Source organism: Cinclus cinclus, chromosome 29, assembly GCF_963662255.1.
Source record: "Cinclus cinclus chromosome 29, bCinCin1.1, whole genome shotgun sequence".
Lineage (NCBI taxonomy): Eukaryota > Metazoa > Chordata > Aves > Passeriformes > Cinclidae > Cinclus > Cinclus cinclus.
Genome location: NC_085074.1, coordinates 4,600,667 through 4,624,762, shown reverse-complemented (window position 1 = coordinate 4,624,762; position 24,096 = coordinate 4,600,667). Strand labels below are relative to the sequence as shown.

Genomic DNA, 24,096 nt, shown 5'->3' with positions numbered 1-24,096 from the left:
TGCTGTGGGACTGTGATCTGGGACCAAACCTGCCCACCCACAGGGGACAGAGACCCCCATGGCTGAGCCCAGTCCCGGCGGCTGGGGGGCACGGGGGGGCCCGGCCCAGCCTCGTGCAGCAGCTCCAGGAGCAGCAGGAGCAGCACGGGTGGCATTGCACAGTGGCCCCGTGGCCGGCCAGTAACGGCCCCACCAGCAACGGGCCCACCCTCCCTCAAAGCAGAGGCCAAGCAGAGACCGGTACAAAACTGGCATCTTTATTGCTGGTTGGGTCTGCACAAAGGGGGCGGGAGCAGCCCTTAGGCCAGAGCCCAGCAGGGGCTGGCTGTGAGGGGAACGTGGCTGTTCATCCATGACCCCAGCCCCAGCCCTGGGACAGGTATCCGTACACTTCACAAAAGAAAGTCAGTAGTCCAGTAGTCATCTTCTGTATCCAACACCAAAAATCAGAGCTAGTTCCTGTCCCTGGGCTCACTTTAGAACCTTCCCACGGGCACGCCGGGAGTACAAAAACTCTTGGTTTGTAAAGGCACCATTTTCAGCATAGTTTAGTTCACACACACACACACACAGTTCAGTACATCGCTCTGGATGACTTCATTCCCTGGATCCCCTCCTCTTTCCCCACCCTCTGACCAGGGCTGGAGATGGGCTGCATCCAGCTGCAGAGCTCATTGTGACAGACAGACAGACAGACACAGCCAGCCTGCTCGGGCAGAGCCGGACACAGCAACACAATTAGGAAGTAACTGATTATCCTGGAACAAAAAAGGAGACGCCCCCCCCACAGTACAGTTGGTGAAATTCTAGGTGACATTTTACAGATTTTAATAGTGTTATAAATCTTAGTCTAAGTTTATGGGAAACCACAGGAGTTCAAGTACTTTATTACTACACACACTATATATATATTTATGTATGTATATACAGAGGAAAAGATTATTTTTTTGGCAATATTAGGGGGATTTTATAGATTGAGCTGTGCTTGTGGTGAGCACAGAGTAAAACAGCCCAGCACACTCTCCAGCACTTATCTCTCTTTTAGCAAGTCTGTGCAATAGAACCTCACTTTTAGCAAGTTGTGCAATAGATTCCTATTTGTGACCACGACATCCAGCTCCTACCCACGGCACCACAGGATCCACAGCTCCCTCTCCTAGCACAGTGGATGCTGAGCACCTCTGCTCAGGAGTTCCAAAATCCAGTCTAGCCCATGGTGCAGGAGCAGAGGGCAGTCTCGTCCAACACACAGCAGCCCAGAAGCATCCTGACATTACAAGGGTTTGGGTGTTAAGAGGGGGTGCATCAGTCACCAGGCTCCCATTTAAAGTGCTCAGAGAAGCTCTGGTGGGTCCAGGCAGAGACTTCTGCTTCCCAGTGTTCTGCAGGGACTGCTGCTGTCTTTAGACCTGAATTAAAACCGAACAGCACCCCATTTTTTAAAACCAGAATATGGCCGTGTCTTCTCGTACCTTTATCTTCACTACCCATCCATGTATTAGTGGGAATTAGTACAGGAGTCTCATTTAGCCACTAATTAAAAAGCATTAGACTCCATGCTCCTATAGCACAGCTTAGTGTCAGTCAGCATGGAGTTAAGAATTTAAGTGCATTATTATGCATCTATAAACATATATACATGCATAAACATGTTTAAAATATCTCTCTTCCTGAAAAAGTCCTCTGAGACCTCATTCCATTTATGCCATTAAGGTGTACATGGGAGACATTTTCCAGTCCATGCAGAGTAACTGTAAATTAACTGACCAGATCTCCTTGCTTTGCAAACTCCAATTCCTCACTGCACAGTCAGAGAGACAACAACACATCAGACAATTTCCTTACCAGGGCTCGTGGCAGAAATGGGGAAACCCAAACCCACGTGCTGGATTTCAGGATTATTTCCCTGCAGGCTGCTGCACTGCTGCTGCCAGCCTGGCTGCAGTGGCAAAGCTTGGACAGAGCAAGGGAGGGGCTGGGTGTTTCAGTCCCTGGAGCTTTGGTCGAGGTATTTGAGTGCACAGTTCTACATTCCTGTTTGGATCTCTCGTTTGCCCTGTCCCAGACTGCAGCAGGGAGGCTGCTGGCACTGCCACGGGATGCCAGAAGGGGAACTGCAATTCCAGCTGTGCAGGCAGCAGGTTCAGCTCACAAGGCCTGAGGAAGCCACAAGTTATTTGGGAGGCAGAGGAGCCGGTCGGGAAGGGAAATACTGTCCCTGAGGTAAACATTTCTGCTGTGCTGGCACTGCCTGAGGTACAACCTTCTGCTGGGGGGGTGGGGGCCTGCAAGGGGACAGAGGAGAGGGGTCAGTGCCACAGTGCCCACCACCCACAGCCCCGCACCCTGCCCCAGCCTCCCACAGCCTCCCCAGCCCACTGCTCCCACACCAGACTCCTTCTGAACATGCCCTGCTCAGACTGAGCCTTCAATGGCCTGAAATCCTCTGTTAAAACTCACCTTTTCTCCCAGAATTCTGTCGAGACCCAGCCCAAGTGCCCCACCAACATGAGCTACATGAGGATGTTCCCACTCAGTGGCTGGCACTCCCTGGGTCTGTGTGTGCCACACACAGTACCGCATCTTACAAGCACAATTTAAAAGTAAGATGAAAAATAAAAGGAAAATTTTCTGTTCAAAGTTAAGAGAAATGGCTTTGCACTTAGCCGTAACATTCACAAATCAGCACAATGACAGGTTTTTGAGTACTTTGCTTTTAAACTGACTATTCTACCAGGCCTTTCATCCACCTCCTGGGCTAATCTGCCCCCACAGCAGCGCTCTGAGCCTCCTTAATCACCACACAGCCCTGACAGAGCAGGATGAATGCTCTGCCTTTCAGGGTGAAGTCAAGGAGAAACTTCTCCCAGTGACAAGTCAGCCCCACTTGCACACAACATGTGATGGGAACACCCCAGAGCTCCCAGGAGTGAAGGCCAGGACAGGCAATCATCCCATCAGTGCCCCTGTCAGTGGGCACCTGCAGTAACCCCACTGACCTGCTGGGCACCCTCTGTGGCTGCTGCAGTGGGTACTGTGGTGGGGAGTAGTAGGGCTGCTGGAAAGCCTGCTGAGGGTGCTGGTTAACTGGGTAAGCTGGGACAGGAAACGTATTTGGATGCGTATCCTACAAAGAAAATATAAAGAAAACGTTCACAAATTGCAACTAGGATTTAAAATTTTGTGTCACGAAGTAAGTGACGTTCAAGACCCCCTGCAAACCAGCCTGGCAATGTCAGAGTTGCTCTTTCCTCTGGGAACTCAGGAGGAAGAAGCAACAGCAGTCTGGGAACTGCTGGATTTTGAAAAACACAAAAGGCTGATCACAGCAGCACTTGGTTTGCTCTGGGAGTGTGCTCTGGCTGCCTGTGGCTTTCAGAGAAGAACTGCTCTGACAAGGAGAAGGGCTCTCACAAGGGGTGGGCATTCTGTCACGAGCAAAAGGGAGCAGCAAAGCAGCTAAACCAAGCACAGCCTGGACAGTGCTTGAACTGGGAAACTGAGGAGCCCCTCACACAACCCTCAGGAAACAAACATTCTCTCTGCTTTTTATCAAGGAGAAACATAATTTTCAGAAGTGAAGAAGTAACTTTAAAGCTTTTATTAGGGCAAAAATTATAGTAACTTCCTTCATCTCTTGAGAGAAACAAATAGAGTAAGGGAAAGTAGATGATTCCTACCATGGGTACAGGTCTTGGAGCATAAGGCATGCCACGGGAGAAGCCTCTCTGCTGGCAGTCCCTGGGCTCAGTGTCTGGCCGAGGAGGAGGTGACTGAAATGACCTGGAATGGGATGGATATGGACTGTGTGAGCACATAACCCAGACACAGTGACTGTGCAGGCCATGAACCCAGGCACTGTGAACCTGACAGCTGGATTTATACTATCTTAGCATGTATCAGGTGTGAGAAAGATAATATTCACCACAAATCTAATAAACAACAACCCTTTTTCTGTTCAAGACTCTGGCAGCTTCCCTTTGCCCCTTTATAAAAAGACCCAAAAATATAAACCCCTATCACCAATGCACAAGAACCAACATAACAACAAAGACAAAACATAACTGCTGTCTTGATTTGGGATGACTTGATGTTTTCTATCATTACTGGAGGCAAGCTGCATTGCCACTGCACGCAGGGGCGTTCACCTGACATCCTGGGACCGGGACATGCCTCCACACTCGGGCACTGGCTCGTGCAAACACATCCACGGATATTCAGGGGCAGGGAAGGCAGGAAGGAGGGGCACTCACGAGTGGCAGCGGGACATCAGCCTCCTGCAGCCTCGCTTCAGCCTGTCCCTCCTGGCAAAGGCCAGAGCAGCAGCCACGAGCAGGGGCAGCACCAGGAAGAAGAACACGAGCAGCCCATTGCGCAGAGAGGTGTCTTTGTCTGAGGGGACAAAACCACAGAGAAGGAACGAGTCTGACGTGGTGTTAGCACCTCCTGACTCATCACAGCAGTGAACATTTGGTAGGAATGGTTCTGTAACTGTTTCACTTTCTTCACAGAAAAAAACCTGAAGGAATCCAGTAAGATATATGCCCAAATAGATCCTTTCTGTTTATCTTTCAGAGCTGATACCCTGGGCTCCAACAGCACATTCAATTAGGAGATCAATCCTCATTTTTCATGACTGGATTGTTGCATTACTAAAGATCTTACAAGAGAGGAAAACAAGAGCTTCTGCCTTTTGGTCTGATGTTAAATCTACCTCTTCTCCAGCCACTGTTGGCTGTAGACAAAGAACTTGGGTTCTTAATCTTGACATTTTTATATGCAGCAATTTCTTCCCTGCAGGCTGTACTAAAACAGCCTTTCCCTTTTTCTGTCAGATGATTTGAGGGATCTGCCTGAGCTCCAGTGTTTCTCCAGCCTGATATTGCATCACAGTGCCTAGCTTTCCCAAACCCACATCAGCTTAAGAAAAACAGACTTCAAAAAAATCACTCTTACAGCCCACAGAAGTTACACCAATCCCTTCTTTATATATTCCACATGGACACAGCATAAATTTTCTCCAAATTAGAGCTTGGCTCTGGCTCCCTATTCACCTTCAAATCCTCAGTGAGCAAAGCAAGCTTCCCAGCTCTGTCAGTCTGCTGCTTCGTCTGCAGCAATCATGCTCTCCTTCCCAACCCTGATACAGAGAAGCCCAAAAGGGATTTTTGTTCCAAGGTGGGAGAAATCACCTGAACAGATCCTTACAGATCCCTTCCCCAGCATCCAGAGAGCAAAGTGCAACACCTTGAGCAGAAAACCTCTGCCAGAACACTTTGGCAGTGAAACCCAGTGCAGAGCCATCCACCAAAGAGCAGCACAGGGGCTGCTCTGGAGCACCCAGCCCCAGCCCAGCTCTCACAGCCACTTGCCATTGTATGGAGGGCCACTGTCCACACTGCCTCCGTAGCCTTTGGCCTCACAGAAAGGGGGGGCCCAGCCTGCTTCACAGTGGCAGTTCCTGTTGTTGTTGCACACCTGTATTCCGAAACACAAATACTCAGTAACTTCCATTTCTGTGCACTTAAATCTTCCTGCAGCAGCCACGACCTGTTCTGCCCCTTGTATTGCTCAGCTTGGAGAATTTTAGCCAGTAACTCCATAGCCAATTCCAAACAGTCCTTGGCCAGGCATCCCAAGGTTTCACATGACCAAGCACACACAGCACTGCTCAGGAATAGTTTCCAAGGATTAGCTATGTGAGCAGCTTATACACCATGGCTTTTGCTTGTTTTGCTGTTTTTTGTTTCCTTTGTGAGATGCAGAGTCAAATTTCATTAGCAATACTAGAACTGGGAATTCTTGCCTGGCAGAGAGTTGTCAAAGACTTGACACTGCTACAGGTTCTCTTGCCTAGAGACATTTTATGAAGTTACTAATCACCATTTTAAAACTTGCAGCCTCTCTTCCCTGCTTACCCCATGCCCGTGGCACTGCTTCTCCATGTCACAGTCGTATTTCAGGACAGAGGCACTCATACACTGGAAGTGCCTGCAGATCTGGGGAACAGAGAGATGCACACAGATGAGGGATGATGGCATTTCAGGGCTCCCTTGCCTGCCCAGATTCCTGCTCCTAGCTCGGGGCTCCCCAGCCACAGGCTGTGCTTGCTGCCACAAAAAGCCTCACACACTCTCACTGATAATTCCAAACTCTGCAGATACTCTGTTCCACAAAAGGCCTCTCAGCATGGGGCTGAGCTGGCACTGGAGCCCTTTGTCTCCGGTCTGAATGTAAAGGAACAGCAATTAAATTGTGCCCAGTAAGGACATGTGGAATGCACATTCCTCTGCTAGGGCTAAGCTTCTCCACTCTCTAGTTCAGTTGGATTTTAATTGAAAGTTGTCTTCGAGCCATTTGTGTGGGCCTGGCTCTTCCTTCTCATTGACAGAGCAAAGCTGGCTCTCAACAACCTCAATTTCTTTCGCTTCACCTACAACTGAAAGGCTCATTAAACGTTTGATGCACACGCAGTGCAGTACTGGGGAGAGGGGAATCAATGGACTCATTTAGTTTTACATTTAACTACAGGCATCAAAAAATAATGGTCATAACTATTCATGAAACAATGCAGCTGAAAATTTTATTCCCATGAACACCCCAAATTATTACATTAGGATATAATTTTTAAATTTTTAATTACCTTTCCATTACCACACTTGGTGCCTTCGTTCACCATCCCTGGATCCGGGACATCAGAGCCCAGCTGGAAATCCACCCCCCAGCATGTGGTGCCTTGGATGGGAGTTTGGATAATAGCAGGCTTGATTCCAAACACAGGCATGGCTTTCACATTTTCACACTGCAGCTTCCCACACATGGCATTCCTACAACAGCAACAAGGAACACTGTAGTGACACTTGAATTTATTCTGAGAATGAGACCACCATGTGTTTGATGTGATCTTTCCTTTCTACTGGAAGATGCTACTTGAAAACAAAATTGAGGCAACTTGACAAATAAAGCTGAACTGGGCTTTATTCCAGTGCTGCAAAAGTAGCACATCCCTTCTTTCTGTTAGCTGTTGGAATCTCTACATTAAGGAAAGCATGATTTGCTTCTCGTCTTCCGTATGTGACAAGCACAATCCTTGACAGGAGGTGTGGAACACGCCCTCCTCACCACAGCCCTGCATCCCTCCCCTTGCACAACATCCCAAACTGACACTACAGCACCCAAACACAGATTCCCAGCCACGTATTTCAGAACTTCCCAGTGCACCGGGGCTCAACTCACCAGCTGGAACATTTCTTGTAGTCATGGCCATGGAAACCACAGTTGCCAAATCTGTCCCCCTTGGAATTCACTTCAGCAAAGCAAATGCTGGGGGCTGCTTTGGCTTCTGCAAACAACAGCCCATCCCCAGAGAGAGAAGCCATGTTACCCAGGCACAGAAACATCTCACACAGCATCTCCTGTAGCCAGAGCAGCTACCCTGCTACACCAAGTATTTGCCATGCAGGAGTGAGCTTAGGAACTTGATCAAAACACTAAAGAGGTTACAGGATTGTCAGGATTACAAGGTTCCAAGTTTAAAGACTGAGAAAAACAGTTACTTAACATGAGTCAATTCTAGCATTTGATATTTCTTTACAGCCCTATACAGCAAAAACCCAACTGCACCAGAAATGGTTAAGTGCAACAAAATTATTCCTCGAATCCCCAGCACAGAAGTAAGTGTAACACAGGAAGGACGCACGGCCATTATGATAAGCCATTGCCACCCCTGCTTCAAAACTTCCAGCTGGTCTTTGTCACAGAAAAGCAAATAAATATATTTTAAATAAACTTAAGGTATTCTTTAGTTATATCTTTTAGAAAGACCGTAACACTGCACTCTTCCTTACTGGAGCCAAAGATATCCTGGCACTGTGCGTCGTAGTACTGGCACACGCCGTTGTAGCAGTACGCCTCCTGGTTGTGGCAGGGGTGCCCGTTCTGCACCGTGAAGTCTGCCTGGCAGAACTGGGAGGTGCCATTGCAGTACTCTGGCAGGTCACACTCGTTGGTACTCGCCCGACACTCGGTGCCTCCAGGAAGGAGCTGAGGAGAGAGGGGAGGGAAAACACATCAGAAAACAGGAAGCTCACAGCAGAGACCGGCACTGCTCCTGACCCAGGATACATCCCGAACGAGGGACTGATCTGAAGCCCTTGTGGACACACAGGACAAGTCCCTGTCACAGATGCACTGACTAAGCCAATGCTCTCCTTTTCTCACATCCCTAACACCACCAGAGTCTCCTACCTGGCAGTTTTTGCAGCAGTCACCATAAGCACATTCAGCGCCGGATCGGAGCCTGCAGGTTCCTGGCTCGCAGCACGGATCACTCTCACACTCCTGAGGACACAAGGGCTGTGAACGTCACAAAACCTTCCCCTCTGCCACAAGCAGTCCCCTCTGAGTGAGGGGCACCCCCTGGGAAAAGCAGAGGCACGAACCTTTGGTGAGCCACAGTCACAGTCCTCCCCAGCATCCACCAGCCCGTTCCCGCAGTACGGCACGCTGTACGTCTCATCGGGCTTCGGAACGTTCAGCAGGCAGCTCCCACCTTTGTTCAGGGTCAGCTTCTCAAAGTCTTCTGCACTGCAGCTGCTGAAGTTCCTCGATCCCCTGCAACAGACAAAGTGAGCTGAGCTTCACACTAAGCCAAGCCAGTATCCCGTGTCTGCAGAACAAGGGGGATGTTCCTTTCCCCACAACAAGCACAACAGGACTCCGCGAGGGGAATTTGAAGGTGAAAGTAACCCATAAAAACAAAGCACATGGTTGGAGCATTTTGAGCCTTCTTTGCCTTCCCTTGGTCAGCTACTTACGATGCTCCAGAGCTCATAATGCAGCTGCTTGCTCCACAGTGACAGACTCGTTCATCATCATGGTTCATCCCCAGGTTATGGCCCAGCTCGTGAGCCATGATGGATGCAAACATCTGGATGCTGATCCTCCCAAACTGCACAGGAGTGACATAGAAGGCAGTCAGCAGAGATCTTCTACTAACAGAGTCAGTATTTACTTATGTGCAAAGGAGACCCTTTTTCCATTGTCTTTACATTATCAGGAGTCTCAGACCAACAGTGCTGGATTTCCAACCAAGTGCATGGAATTTGCTTAGCAATAAGAGCCCTCAGAGAAACCTCTCTGGGACACTACCCAACAACCTCTACCTTCCAGAGCAACTGCAACACTAACACAAAAAAAACCAACTCTCCACACCAGCCCAATTCTCTTGAAATGTACAAATTCCATCACCTCTGTCACTGGTCCAAAGAAACCAGATTTCTGGGATTCCCAGTTATCTGAGACCAGCAGCTTGGTTCATTAAGGCTCTGCAGGTCCACGTAAAACATGCAGTGAACCAGCACTGCTCAGGAGGTCACAGCTGCAGGTCAGACAGTACAGGACAGATTTGAGACCACCCAGAGCCCCCACAGACGTTTGAGGAAGAGATGCTTAAAAGGACACAGAAATCCTCTTTGAGAAATCCTTTAGCATGAGTACTGCACACTGACAGAGGAGAAGCTGAGAAGAAGACTACAGAAGTCGTGATCCAGATATCCTGGAAGTGTCAGAAATTGTTGGGGACAACATAAGAGCCCCACTAAGCCACTTCAGCTTTGTTATGAAAGACTCCGTGCTTCCACAAAAACTCTCAGAGTGCAAACTCTGACCTCAATCACATCCAGAAATCACTGAAGAAATCTCACCACATTAATGCCTCCTGCATGGCTCTTGGAGCACACTGTTCCCACATAGGCCATTCCAGCTGTGCCACCAAAACCCTTCTTCCTGCAGGCATGAAGAGAAAGGAAAGGCCATCATCTGTCTGCACAGACACACACAGAGCCCACATCAGCACACCACTCCTGCCTCTGGCACGAACCCTGCTGCTCCAGCTTTGCAAGGCTGCCACAGGAGCACTGCTACTGACTGCACAGTGGCACCAGTTAAGCTTTTGCTGTCTGCTCAAGAGCCCTTTACTCTGTTCACTTAAGACAAGCGTTTACAGAGGAAGTCAGCCCCTTCCACATCATCCCTCTGCAGATAAAGAGCACAGGCACTACAGCTAGGCTGAGCAGGCAGGAACAGAATGAACTTCTGGGAGCACAGGGAAGGAGCTGGAGCTCACAGGACAAACTGGGCGCTGTCGTGCCTCCGCCGCAGCACAAGGTTCTTCTCTCTCCACTGCACGAAGTTGGCCAGCACATCCCCAGCCCCTCCATCTGTGCTGATGATGTTCTGGTGCTTCCAGATCTCCAGCCCGACCAGCACGATGCGGATGTTCAACATAACGTACATCTGGGGAGAAAAAAGGAGCAGAGAGATTTATTAATAATAAAGACAAAAGCAAGTGGCCTGGTGTTATAGATCTTATTACAAGTATTCTTTTTTTTCTGTGTGGGTCTGATTTTTTCCACAGCTAGTACACAATTAGAACCACCAGAATGCATTTTCCCTATGATTTAGGCCTTCCTTAGCTACAGGATCAATGCTTAAATGCCACACTGGCTACATTGTAAGACAATATCCAACAGAAATAAAAAGAAGTCTCAATTCTGAGAAATATCATGTGAAATAGTGGAGCTATAGACATGCTTTTTCTCTAACCTTTACACAGACACAAGAACTGCAATAATTGCAACAATCTGTCCTGTCACTCACTGGATGTAGCACAGGTTGGAAAAGTTTCCTAAATTAATTCTCAAGGTGGGTAAGTGCAGATTAATTTAGAACTGGGAAAGCTTGCACAGGGATGCATTCCCAGAGTGGTACCAGAGGAGACCCCAAGGTGGACATGTACAAAAGGCATCAAGACTGCAGCACATTCCTACTCACACTGTCAAGGAAGTTTGCCAGCTGCACCATATGTTCTCTTACTTCTGTTTCACTCTTCCCAAAATCTTCAAACTGCAAGACAAAGAAACTTAGCCTCACAAAGACCGGAGACAGAGACAACAGTAAAAAAAAAAACAAAAAAAAAAAACAACCAAACAAAAAAACAACAAAAAAAACCCAGAACATTTTTGCCTAGCTCCAAATCTCCAAGAAGATGCTAACCAAGAGAGCAACACCTTCATTGCTACTGCTCTGCAGTTCAATATCCCAAAGACAACAGCAAAGGCAGTTTTTTACCATGTGCTTTCCTTACACTTACAAGATTCCTTGCTAACAGAACCTCTCTCTGTCTGATGGCTGACTCCTTTTCTGAGGAGGATTGCACTGCACACATTTATCCACTTCTAGGGCAGCATATTTGCACAACTTGGGTAAATTGTCAAGTGTTTTTCAACAATCCATTTTGGAGTAATGAAGCCTGAGGACTTTCCAGGCCCTCTCCTGAGGGAAAAAAAGGAAAGCCACACAGAACTCCCACCTTTTCTTTATCCACAACTATGAACAGCTCCACATATCTTGTCTGGTGCAGGACCGCCCTCTTTCTCTGGGGGAAAGAACATGTTTTAGACAACTTCAGATTTATTAATTCAAGTGTAAACAAAAAAAAAAACCTGTCATGACATTGTCATATTTCACTTGATACCACCAGTGGTTTGAGACACACCCAAAGCACACTGTGCCAAACCCAAGCAGTGTAATCCAATGCAATGACAGTCTCTGTGCTCTACACTAAAAACTCAGCTGCACAAAGACTTCCCTTGTTTCAAAACAAGGCACCTCTGCACAGGTTCCTTTGGAAGGTCAGCACACACTTCCATAAAGGGGCAGCAAGATTCTACAAGCAAATGCCAATGATCTTGAAGTGAAACAACATTTTTCATTCTCCTGCTTCCATTTCAATCTTGTTCGTGCACAGGCAGTCCTTGAAGGACAAGGGGGACTTCACACCAAACTGCTACTGTGATGGTGAGGAGGATGGAATAAACATGACAATATTCTCCTGGATCCTGATGCAGTACTTTGTTAACAAGCCTCTCCATGAGGGTCATGTTCCTGCCCATAAAAGTCCCCCCAAAAAGCCCAGGAACATTCTAATCAGCTGTCCCACCCTCACTGCCATATGCAGAAGCAGGAGGAGACTGTGGCTGCTTTGGGGAAGAAACTGAGTTGTCCAGTAGTGCAGAAACCCCCCAAATTATAAACCTTTAGGTATGTGCTAAGTCCCAGGAAATCTGATAAGCTGCTTCCATACTCTCAAATGAACTCACAAAAGCTCTTATGTGGGACTGGGGAGGACTTACCCGCAGCAGCTGGGTCATACTGGGATGGAGATTTCCCTCTGCATGTTCCCTTTCCTGGCCTTCACTGGTCACTCCACACGTTTTAGGCTCTTTCTTCACATTATCCAGTCGATATAAAATGTGTTTAGAGCCAGGAGAGGGATCCATGGGCTCAATTCCATAGGTGACATTCCCTATTGTCACCAAACCCCTGAAATATGGTAGTGTGTGAGAAATCCAGCAGAGAGGACAGTTACCCAGAATTTGTACAGCTCAACAAAGGAACAGTTATTCTTGGAGAACCAGAGCCTGCCTATACCTCAGCTCTTGTGAGCCAGCACACTTCACCTCAGGCCTGGCAGCAGCCTTGCACTGAGTAGGGCCTTACAAGTGCACTGCATTAAACACCTCTGTAAGGCTCTGCAGTGCCCCAGGAATTACATCACAGGTTTAAGCAGAAATGCTTTAGCTCAAATACTCTTGCCACTCTAGTGCCTGGCATGGCCCTGCAGAAAAATCATTGGCACAGAATATATGGCAATTAGCACAAAGTAGAAAACAATTCCATCGAACTTGAGGTGCATAAGGTTTAGGGCAAATTCTGTGAAGTTTGGAGACCAGTATTCAACATCCCATTTTTGCAATAGATACAGTTGTCAATACCATCTGTGCAAGTTAAAAAATGAGCCGAATATGTGTTGAAATCAACTTACTGCACTCTGGTAACAAACTGCATTAATAACTGATTTGATGGTACTTCAAATATCTGTGAACTCTTTGAATAAAAGATGCCACAGGACAAAAGCACCAAGGCAGCTTAGTGCAGCCAGGGACTCCCTGGCTGGCTGAGGCACAGTTAAAAACAGCAGAAGTGGGTTTTGGGTTCAGCAGCCACAATGTAACAGCCAGGACACACAAAGGAGGAGTTGTGCTACCTGAGCCCTGAGCAAGTGCTGACAGCCACCAGGGAATCCAGGCTCCCCTCCACAAATCCCTGATAATGGCAGTGATCCTGCACAGGAAAACAAGGGTGCATTATACACACATTTCAGACATGCCTGCACTCCCAGGCCAATCTCTGATCTGCCACTGACCAGCGGTGATTACAACTCAAGAACACAAAATGAATGCACTTAATAAAGTTAAATTTACCACAGCTGGATTTCTTAGCTTGACCTAGGCTAGCCCTCTCATGTTCTGTCCTCCACCCTGCCTCAAATATTTTGAGGCCAGCCACTCCCTCCAGATTTGGGCCAAATTACTCTTCAGTCTTCTGGCAGAAAGTTCTGGCTTGTCTGTCACCTCTGAGCATCAGGAGGAGGGACCCTCCTGCTGTCCAGGCCAGCTGGAGCTGCACTGCCAGAGCCTCCTGCACAGCCCAGCCCCGGGCAGCCCTGACAGATGGGCTAACTCCACTGTGCACTCTGCACATCCTCTGCAAGCTACACAAGGGGTGGCACGGGGCAAATACACTCCACTAGATCTGGCAGGGGCATTTCCAGACATTGATACAGGGTCTACAATACAGATATAGTAGAGATTCTGTCACCTGTTTCTCAGCAAGGAATGCACAAAGCACAGAGGGCTTGTGCTAACTGTTCAGGGCAGTGTGACTTCTGGGGTCTAATGCTGCAAAAGCATTTTCCCTCTAACCAATCCCTTTTAACTAGGAAGCAAATAGTCATTTAACTCAGGTGCTCTATTTTCAGGAACAAGATCCTATGAATCATGTATGACTAATACTTCCCTTTAAAAGGAACAACACTGATCCCTAGGAGTGGAGCCATTAGAAAAGCTCTCATGCATTTCATATCACACAAATATGAAGAGCTTTCAAATATACACACAAATAGAGAGCTTTCAGCTCTACATTTCCAAAGGAACACGTAAGGCAGCTGCCTGTACAGAGCAAGGGCTGCAAGCATGCTTTCTGTGGAATAACTCCAACACTACACAGCTCACATCCCTCTCAAAGGTCCCTCAGACCTGATCCCACCCATCCCTCCCAGCACTCCCCCCCCGTCAAGGCTAACAGAAGCTGTTAGTCTAACACCCACTCTCAGGAGCTGTTAGTCCCTAACAGCCAGCCACCACCTCCACATCAGAAAATACAGGTCTTTGACAGGTTAGATCCTCATCCCTAGCTAAGGATTCTCTCCAGGAAGAGGGCTGGGGGTACTGAAGGTGGGCCCAGCAGAAAATACAACTATCCTTTGGTAATCCTGACTCCCTCATCCCCCAGATGCTCTGTTCCAGTCAGCCTCAGTGAGAGTATGAATAGAAGGAGATCCTACCTGGACATCTGGATATTCCAATTGCAACTTTCCCTCCTTGTCATAGGTATAAACTGTGAAATCTTTGGGCAGCAGTTCTCTGCAATGAAAGGGGAGAAGGAATACACAATCATTCCATGAAATAAGAGCAATTTCATGGAAGTACATTAGAGTAGAGCAGTAGGATGGCCCTAATCAAAAGTGTGACAAATAGACAAATTGCAATTAAATAAGGAAACATTAAAAAGGAAGAACCCTCCAAAATTAATGAAGAAATGGTCTAATTTCACAGCAAAATTCAAAGGATCAGAATGGTAGGACTGTTAATGAAATCAAACAAACTACCTCACCTCAGAGTAGAACAAGCAGCAAAACCCATTAAATTGTGCTAAAAGCCTGTTTCCAAGCAGGAAAAACAATTCAAGCTCTCAGCCTGCTGCATATGCCTTCTCCTCCTCAGTTTAAGGAGGAAGTGCACTGGGAAAGTCTCCAAAGACCACAACTGCTGCACCATGCTGGTAATTCCACTGATGTGGTGCAGCTAAGTTCCCACATTCCTGAGGGTCAGGGCCTTGGCAAGGGGCAGCTGGAGCTCCCCAAGGGCTTGCACAGTTGTGTCTCCATCACAAGGGCAGTTTGGAGCACGGTGGCCTGGTAAATGACCATGTGCTGCTGCTGCAAGTGGCCCTAAAATTGCAGGCAGACAGCATCTGCATCAGATGTGAGGTGTCAGTGCTCAGATCCTGGAGAGAAAGTCATTTCCTCATTTATTAGTGTCCTTGTGCTACTGAGATGGGGGAAAAAACACAGAACTAAAGCAATAAACAAGACCCAGACAAAAGTGAAAATATTTACTTGAAATACAGTTCAGCTTGTTTATTTTTAGATGTGAATAGAAAGAGTCATAGATTCCCTGTGTCTCCTTGGGGTAATCTGCAGCTTCCTGCTCTGAAGGGGTTCCCCAGGGCTGCAAGAACTGAAAAACATCTCTGGACTCAATCTCTTTCCATTTTGCAGAGCTGGGATGTACCTGCACTTCCCACACAGAACCCCAGGATACAAAACTCACGTGCTACCTGCCAGCTTGTCATCTGGCCACAATAGTTTGAATAATTTAATAATTTAAAGAAATTCATCACTTACTTGTTCTTTTCTAGATGAATGGTGTATTCTTTTCCCTCAATCTCAATAGCATACGACACCTTGTCCTGAATATAAAGAAAGGTGCATTTTACTCAAGTTAATGAATAAAAACAACAAAGGTGGATGAGCCAGAAATTTATTTTACAATTGTCCCTGCCTCCAGAACCTAGCATCCCTTCCTGTGTGACTGGAGAGGAAAAAAAAAAAAAAAAAAAAAAAAAAAAAAAAAAAAAAAAAGCACACAAAGGAAATGGTTTCAAAATAGAACTATGGTTTTCTTATTCTTTTCAAGTTCCAAGTCAGAGCCAGAAAAGGACAACAGAGTTCTTTTATTGAACACGATGCAAGTTTTACACCCACATCAAAAATCCACCGCAGCAACTCATGACCCCTGGAGGAGGAAGGTACTTGTGTACCTCAGCTGCCGCCAGCAGGGACAGAGGTGACTGCAAGGACAGACATTCCCCTGCTGCCAGGTGAATCCAGCAGCATCCCATGGGCATTTCAGGTCAGTTTTGGGTAGACTTGGAAGTAGACACTAAACTGAAGATATGTCTAAGACTGCCCAGTACCTGTATTGAGGAGCTGTTGGAAGCCTCTCGTCGTTCCCTTCCCAATCTTTGTGGAGTTACAACTTCATAGGAAGTGAGCAGGGAAATCTCCTGGAATCCTGGAAAGCAGAGTAGAAACACTGGCTAAAGGAACAACGCAATCAAGAGGATGAGGCACAAGGAAGAAAACACTACTTCAGGAAAAGTCCACATGCAGAAGAGCATGGCACACTTTGGATTGTCGTGCAAGGGGCCAGAGAAAACAACACACAAACAGCAGAGAAGACACCAATTTTCCCAGAAAGGCTCAAATTGAAACCTTCACATTCCAAATCCTGTCTTACCAGTACCCATCTCATACACCACCCCTCTTCAGCAGTAGGAATCAGTATTTAAAGCAGGTCAGCACAGCAAGGACTCACTCAAGGATACCCAGTGTCAAACCAAGTGTCCTGTGCTGCAAAGCTGCACAGCTGCCCCTTGCAGCCTCTCAGAGAGCTCCAGCAGTTCCTGTGCTCCCCATGGCACAGCACAGCCAAACTCCTGACCTGAGGCTGCTGTTACTATTCATTATGCTCTTAGAGAGCCCTCGAGGGCCTCATCAAAACAACCAAGGTGAGACAGATCCCTGCATCAAAGCAGCCATCACAGATCCCCTTATATATTAATTGCATATGCAACATCAGACACATCCCCTGAACCAAACAAGTCCACAGTCCAAGCTCCCTTTATCAGCTTTTGCAAGCAACTGTTTTGTATTAACTATGTAAGCAACAATAAATTGTGCATGCAAATGACTCTTCCCATCAGGGGTGGCATCTGCTGGTGCCTGCCTCAGAGCTGCTCACCCAGGAAGCAGGAGGCTGCCCAACCCAGATCACAGGCACTATCCTCCTGTAGCCAGTTTTCCTGGCTCATGGCAAGGGAATCAATGAGCTCATCAGAGGAGTCTGAGCTTCCCAACAAAGCCAGGGGGAAGGGAACTGTTATCCTCACTGTCTGTCCCCAGAAATCATCACCACATCTGGGGCAGGTGACCAAGTGTTTGGTGTCCAAGACCTTCCAAAAATCTCTCGAGTGGGACTGAGATGCTGCATCCAGTTAAAACCAGCCCCTCTGAGCACACCAAAACTCACATTCCATCTCCCAAGGGCCTTTGGCTTCTCTAAGTCACAGGACAGCACTGTGAGCTCAAAGCCTGCATGAGAGGCCTGCTCCATCCTTTGGAAAACAAGAAGGAGCCCCCCCACAGGTTTGAAATGCCAGGGGTTCCCCAAAAAGCACCAGGCTGCAGTGACACTCAGGCTCCTCCCAATGTTTTCCCCCCCTCTGCCCATCCCTGGCAAGCTGACACACACATCATCACCTTGGGTGAGCACTCACCAAGGCATCCCAAGGGAAAAGCAAGTCCCTTCCCACCACTAACCCCAAGGAACAAGCCATCAGATCACCTCCAGCTCCCCTCCCAGCACAGCACAGCACACACGTGTCCCTGGCAGGAGACCTCAGATGCACCATGCAGTCCTGGTCTGTCACAGAACCAGGACATCTGTCACCTGAGCACAGGCACAGCCCCACTGCTCCTCAGGAAATCATACAGGGCACACAGTGCAGCAGAACTTTCATCAATACAGTGTTTGTAGACAAAAGGTATGAAAAAGAGCAGAGAGAAAATTCCTGAGAACAGCCCCTTACATTTGCTGGCCACAGAACACAGTGCCAATTACTCCCTGGCCTGAAAACAAGGGAGAGAAGGGCTGCTTCCTTCCCTGGAATGAGCCACCAAAAGCACACACCGCAGCAATCCCCTCTCTACATTTGTCATTTCCAATCACACACTCGTCCCCAGCCCTGAGCCCCTGCAGGTCACTGCTCTGCTCTTGTTCCTTCCCCAGTGCCACCCGTCCCTATCCATGCCTGCAGCAGTGGGGAAGGGACACTGGGCCGGGCTCTGGAGGCTCTCGAGGCACAGGTCACACAAACAGCAGGACACAGCCAGCCTTGGCAGTGCTTGCACTACGACACGTTTGCCCCAGAGAAGCTTGGAAGCAGAAAACAAATCAGTGAATCACCACACGAAGCAGAACTGGGAGGGATTTCTGGGAAGAGTACAACTCCAAGAGGATCCTCTTAGAGCAACAGCACTAAAAGAGGCAAATTTTCAAGTCTCTGAATGCTCTGACAGTTCTCTCCCCACTTTCTGCCCTGTGCAGCATTTCACACATCATCAGCAATCCTCAAAGAGGGCACAGAGCATTCCAACAAAACTCCAACCCAAGGGACAAGTGAGCCCAGCAGAAAGCCAACCCTGCTCCCACATTTTCTTCCTACAAAAGCCAGCTACAGTATGGAATAAGTTTTGCAGCAAGTTACAGGACTTCTAATCCTCAGGGGCTTCCTGCCACTGGCAGCTGTTGGAGCTGTACCACGTCATGCTCACAACATGACATGCTCATGACCCATGTCCGGGCTGAGATTTCGTTTCCGATCACAAAAACACAACTGCATCCATGACCATACTTATCTCATCCCATCAAAGGCTGCCATTAATTACCAAGCATTGGAGACAACTAGGGAGATGTGAATCATCTTCCCCTCCCCACCCCAAATCCACCATAGGAATTCCATGCATGCTCCATGGCATGTGGGAGCTTGAGAACACATCACAGCCAGGAGGACTCTCCAGACACTGAGGGAAGCTCTGGGGGTGCTCAGGTAAGAGATCAGGAGTGCCTGACAGGTAAGATCTGTATTAAGCACAGGTCAGACTGCATCCCCTGACCTGCTAGACCTTGGCATGGCCATGGGTCACTGGCTCAGTTACAGAATCGCAGCCCACTGCTACATCCACCCACACTCACACTTCCCCTCAATTATCATCCTTCCTGAGCTGTGACTCCTTCCCAAGCCTACAGCGGAAGGTCAAAGATACACTCTTCAGTAGAAGAAAAAAAAAATTAAAAAGAAGAAAGTTCAGACTGTAGCCTGTTACACCACAGAACAAGCTAATTTCATAAAAACCAGCTCATCAGCATGTGAGCAGGTCAGCAGCTAATACCAAAACTCATTAAGTTAACTGTGGTTATCATCAACTGATTAAAATTAATAGCTGAGGTCAGCTGCACGAGACATTCCACACTTTGGTAGGGGACTGCCACCAGAAGTGCCAAAAGCATTACACAGACATCCAGCCCACCAGGGCCCAGGCAGGACCAGTTCCACACCAGCACCTCCACCAAGCATCCCTGATCTCCACGGGATCAGCTCATGGTGCTTCCAGCTGCACTCTGACCCCAGAGCAGGGGAACGATCCGTGAGGAGATTCCCTTCCCTCTAGCTCCAAAAACCTTTACATTTCCAGTGTGCTGTCATACTTACCTCTCCTTTCCTGCAACTAAGGAGCATCATTATTCAGCATTTCCTTACACCTCTGCCTGTTCATACCAGGCTGTTCTGGCCCCAGTCTCCAGTCAGATACACCTATCCCAAAAAAGCACCACAACAGGACACAGCAGCCTGGTGAGGTCTCACATCCCAAGGCACACGTGCTGTGTGTGTATGGATCTCCACAGGTTAACCTCCCCTTCAAAACAAACAGCACATGTCTGATTCACCTGTCATTTTATCTACTCTGACACTCATTTCCTTCCCTGCCAACGTGCTTCTGCTCCCCATTTTTCACCCTCTCATACCTGTACAGACAATTACTTCTACCTCAGCAGAACACTCTGCACCATCCTTTCAAAGCCACTTATTTATGACAGATACTTCTCTCGTGCCCAAACCACTGGGACTGCTATCCCAGTCCTTACGGAGCCTGACTCCCATCGCACTGGGAAGTACCAGCTGCCAGCCCAATCTGCATTCTCCATATCCTATTTTCAGAATCATACAGGAGTTTGCCAAGCAGTGTCTGAGGAACAACTTCCATGGCCTGGCTTACTTACGTATGTCCTTCAAAACAACAGAACCACTGCTGGTGGATTTTTCCAGGCAATGACACACCAGCAAAAGCTTTCTTCTTTGATGCACTTGACTTTTGCACTAAGGTCACAGTTGAAGTAGGATTTAGTATTTGGACTACCGCAAGCAAAAATCTCCTTCACTTCCACTACACAAATATTATCGAAGTCCACTTAAAAATGTTTAGAGGTTTACATAAAACACAAAGACAACAAGTCTTCTTCTAAATGTAGGGATGTTTTCTGAGGAGCCAGCAGTTCCAGCTCCTCCCATACTTCAAAGACTAAAGAGTGCCTCAGTGGTGCTTCATCTTCAAAACACCTGGGAACATCTGGCCAGCTGTTCTTCTACAGGCACCACTCTTTAGGAGTTTTTTTTCCATCTCTCCCTCCCCTGCTCTCAGCCTTCAGACCTGCTGGGTCTTCTGCTGTGCCGGGGCCTTTTAGAAGGCAGGAAGAGATGACCAACTATCATGACAGGAGAAGCAAATTAATCTGTATGCATTGCTCACCTGGAATATTTGTGTAACATTAAACCTGGCCAGAGAGTTCATGAAGTTTCTTTTGGTATTTCCCAGGGGATGTTGGACTTTGATCAGGTTACGGAGCTCTTCCACAGAAATATTTCCAAGAAAATCCTTACACCCCTTGCTGAAATCCAGACCTATGTTGTGTTTCCTGTCTAGACTCTCCCCATTCCTTCTGCCCTTCCTAAAGCCTAATTTGTCTGCAAGACAACAGCTCCCCTTGTTCCACAAAAAGGACTGTCACACGTGTCCACTGGTGCGTCACAACATCCTCTGCACCTTCTCTCAAGGAGCAGCAGGGTAAAGCCAGCTATCCTCTGCAGCAAGGTGAGCCCTGCTGTGGGTCACTGGAGTCCCTCCCTTCCAGTGTGACAGCGTGCCCAGGGACAGGAGCTGAGCAGGCTGAGCCCCTCATTTCCTGCCCGTCTTACCAGCTGTGAACATCAGCTCTGCTTTCCCAGCTGAGCCCGTGGGAACCTTCTCTTCAGAGACATCACTGGCTTCACATTCGGCCACCAAAGGGAACTGTGAAATGCACATTCTGACCTTTTTTTTTTTTTTAATTTTAGCTTGAGAAATAATAATGATCAAGACATGCAGAAGCTCTAAAGTCATGATTCAAACTTCCTTTTTCCAAAAGCAAAGCACAAGAAGAGGCAATGTTAACTACACTGAAATGCCTTTCCTCTCTTTCCTTTTCACATAGAGGAAATAACCACACACCTGCTCTCTGCTGAATGATGGGTCCAGGTTTGTTGCATTATGGGTGAGGCAGCATTGTGTTTTCTATGATCTGAACAAAAGAATTGTCTTATCCAAACATCCTATCTCCCCAGAAATTTAAACCCAAGCATTTAGACACTTCAAGAACTGTGGCCAAGCATGGCTGGAGCATCCTGGTGTGTGAATGACACCAAGTATCAAGAAAGAGATGAAGTAGCACAAAACAAGCACTGCCTGTGATATTTTTTTTTTTAATTCATACAGTCAAATCTTGAAGGCTCCTATGGACACAAACAGGAAAGGAAAAGCCACACACAGAGATCCCTTAAGGCTACACAACACTACGTGATTATGGTCATTCAGGAATTTTCAAATAATTGTTTCTGGTAACACTCCACTTCTGCCTTACATCCCTGTGTGTGTCAAAAGCACTTCCATTATAACCCAAAATTGAAGGTTTCTACTCTCTCCTTCATGCTCATACCTCAGGCAAGGGAGGTTCACTGTATTTCAAGGCAGGTTTGGTATTAATAGCTGGGACAGAGAGTTCCAAAGGCAGAGAGGAACACTCACATCCAACATCAGGAACTGGCACAAGTGTTTCTTTCCTACAGGCAGGAACTAAAACCTTATTCCTCAAAACACCAAGCACCCCACTGGAAGCACAAGCACCTGGTACCTCAGAGATGCAGAGCTTCAGACAGCTCCTAACCTGCTGTGCCACCTCTCAAAGCTGACTTCCACCTCACGCAGCTCACACACCCTCCAGCAGACACAGCAAGTGAGAGGAAGAGATTCCAACACAGAATCCCTCAGGGAGAGGCACACACCACATAAGCACTGTCCTCAGCATAAAGCACCAGTATCAAGTTGTATATTCCTCAACTGGGAAGACCTGATTATAGAAATACACATTAATGACAAACACCGACGTTTTACATAGTGCACGTGTCCCTTCAGGAGGGGAAAGCAATGACAGAGGAGAGGTTTCTACCTGTCACCTGTGTACAGCCTTGAATCAACGCCGTAAGAGCCCATAAACAGAACTATCTCCATACATAAACAGTCCCTAAGGACAGCACGGGACCAACTCCTTAAAAGCCCCGCAGAACGGCAGCACTGAGCGCTGCCCTACCTCCCTGGGGACAGCCTGCACGGCTCTGCCCCACAGCCGATTTCCTCGATGGCCAAGGGCACCCGCACGGCCCGGGCGGCCCTGCACCTCCAAGGGCTTTGCTCTGCTCCTGCTGCCGAGCCTGGCACGGCTCCCGGCGAGGGCACGGCCGTACCTGGCACGGCAGGATGGAGCACAGAGCCGGGGCAGGAGTGCCGGGACCCGGGGTCACCGGCGGGATCAGCTCCGCGTCCGGAGCTCCCCGGTGCGGAGCCGGGACCCGCGCTGTGCCGGCAGGGCCCGCAGCACTCCTGGCCGGGAGCACGCTGGCACTGACGGTGCTGCACCCTCGGACCCTCCCGCTGGAAACTGCGACCCCCGGGGCCCGGCCCCGCTCCGGACAAGCCACGGAGGGGTCTCTGCCCCAGGGCCACCCTGTGAGGGCAGGGCAGGGGCTGCCAGAGCCCCCTCAGGCGGCCCCGGGGAGGGGTGACATGGGGGGCCCGACCCTCCGGAGGGGACGGGGAAGGAGGAAGGGCGCTGTCCGGGAAAGGGAACCGGAGGCGGAGGGGGCGCGGGCGGCAGGCCCGGCCCGGCCCGGCGCACTCACCCGCGGGCTGCCCGGGCGCGGCCGGCGGCGGCAGGAGGAAGAGGAGGAACAGGAGGAAGATGAGGAGGCGACAGAGGCAGCTCCAGGCCCGGGCCATGACACTCCGTGCCCACATCGCCCCTCCCGTGAGGCGCTGGGTCCGGCCGGCGGCCCCGCGGCCTTATGGAGCCGGGCCGGGGCCTGCGCTGCACCGCCCCGGGGCGGAGCCGTCCGCCCGCCCGCCCCGCACGGCCCGGCTCGACACGGCACCGGGCACGGCACGGCACCGAGCACGGCACGGCACCGAGCACGGCACCGAGCACGGACCGCGGCCAGGAGAGCCTGAACCTTTCCAGTGCTTTTTTTGGACTTAAAACTCCCAGGTACCAGAAGAGCCGGGGTCCCGAAGGAAACGCCCGCAAAGGGAGCTGGTGTCAGCGCAGACTGCGGCCACCACGGCTCCGCTGGCCTTTCCTGACAATAAACTGCACTGCACACCTCTGTGCACTGCACAAATAATGCACAAACGTCAAACATCCTGTGGTTCCTGCCTGCCTGGGGGACATGAGATCCCCAGGTTCAAACCAGACCCATCCATGCGCCTTGGGTTCTCGGTCACTCAGTACCACTGCTTCAGCGCTGTGACACAAGGAACTGCAAACACACCTCAAGGCTCCAGACACACCACCGCTGGGACAGCTGTGACCATTTCTGAGCACACAGCTCAGGTCAAATGAAATCCCAGCCCATCTGCTCGGCCGGGGGGAAACACACTTGGGACACCCACGTCAGCAGGCACAGTAGGAGCTGCTGTGCGAGAAGAACCAGATAAAACCAACCAAGAAATCCTGGAGGTCTGCAATATCTGAAGCCACAAATGAGACCTCGGAGCAGAGCACTGGATTAGGGCTGTTCGCTGTCTCCAGCACGGACTTTGTAACTAGAATAAAGCACAGTGAGAAAGCACATTGCACTAAGATTTCCTGACGTCCAAGCACGGACATTTTGTTCCTCCCATGGCTGAGACAGGAGCTATTCTCC

The 24,096-nt window shown here is 49.0% G+C and overlaps 1 protein-coding gene across 2 annotated transcripts; it reads right to left on the bottom strand.

Moving 5' to 3' along the window:
* Nucleotides 1-241: 241 nt before the first annotated feature.
* ADAM9 (ADAM metallopeptidase domain 9) lies at nt 242-23,191 on the bottom strand. 2 transcript variants are annotated; one of them, XM_062510646.1, is made up of 22 exons: nt 23,077-23,191; nt 16,162-16,259; nt 15,590-15,654; nt 14,468-14,546; nt 13,109-13,185; nt 12,195-12,384; nt 11,372-11,437; nt 10,834-10,905; nt 10,127-10,296; nt 9,705-9,786; nt 8,817-8,950; nt 8,442-8,613; nt 8,248-8,340; nt 7,848-8,043; nt 7,237-7,342; nt 6,644-6,827; nt 5,919-5,999; nt 5,373-5,478; nt 4,254-4,392; nt 3,681-3,783; nt 3,000-3,127; nt 2,035-2,285 (listed from the first exon to the last, which is right to left on the bottom strand). In XM_062510646.1, the coding sequence occupies exons 1-22, from the start codon at nt 23,189-23,191 to the stop codon at nt 2,174-2,176; spliced, it is 2,568 nt and encodes an 855-aa protein (XP_062366630.1). In that variant the 3' UTR covers nt 2,035-2,173. The 2 variants fall into 2 exon arrangements, with proteins under 2 accessions (XP_062366629.1, XP_062366630.1); XM_062510645.1 differs by lacking the exon at nt 3,000-3,127 and having other exon boundaries at nt 242-2,285; nt 23,077-23,173.
* Nucleotides 23,192-24,096: the final 905 nt, after the last annotated feature.

Excerpts from the sequence above, each read along its gene's own strand:
- ADAM9 (XM_062510645.1), bottom strand. The coding sequence starts at position 23,173 with ATGGCCCGGGCCTGGAGCTGCCTCTGTCGCCTCCTCATCTTCCTCCTG. Across the intron at positions 15,655-16,161 it reads CCAACAGCTCCTCAATACAG|GACAAGGTGTCGTATGCTAT; the intron begins GTACTGGGCAGT and ends CTTTATATTCAG. Across the intron at positions 3,784-4,253 it reads CTGATGTCCCGCTGCCACTC|GTCATTTCAGTCACCTCCTC; the intron begins GTGAGTGCCCCT and ends ATCCCATTCCAG.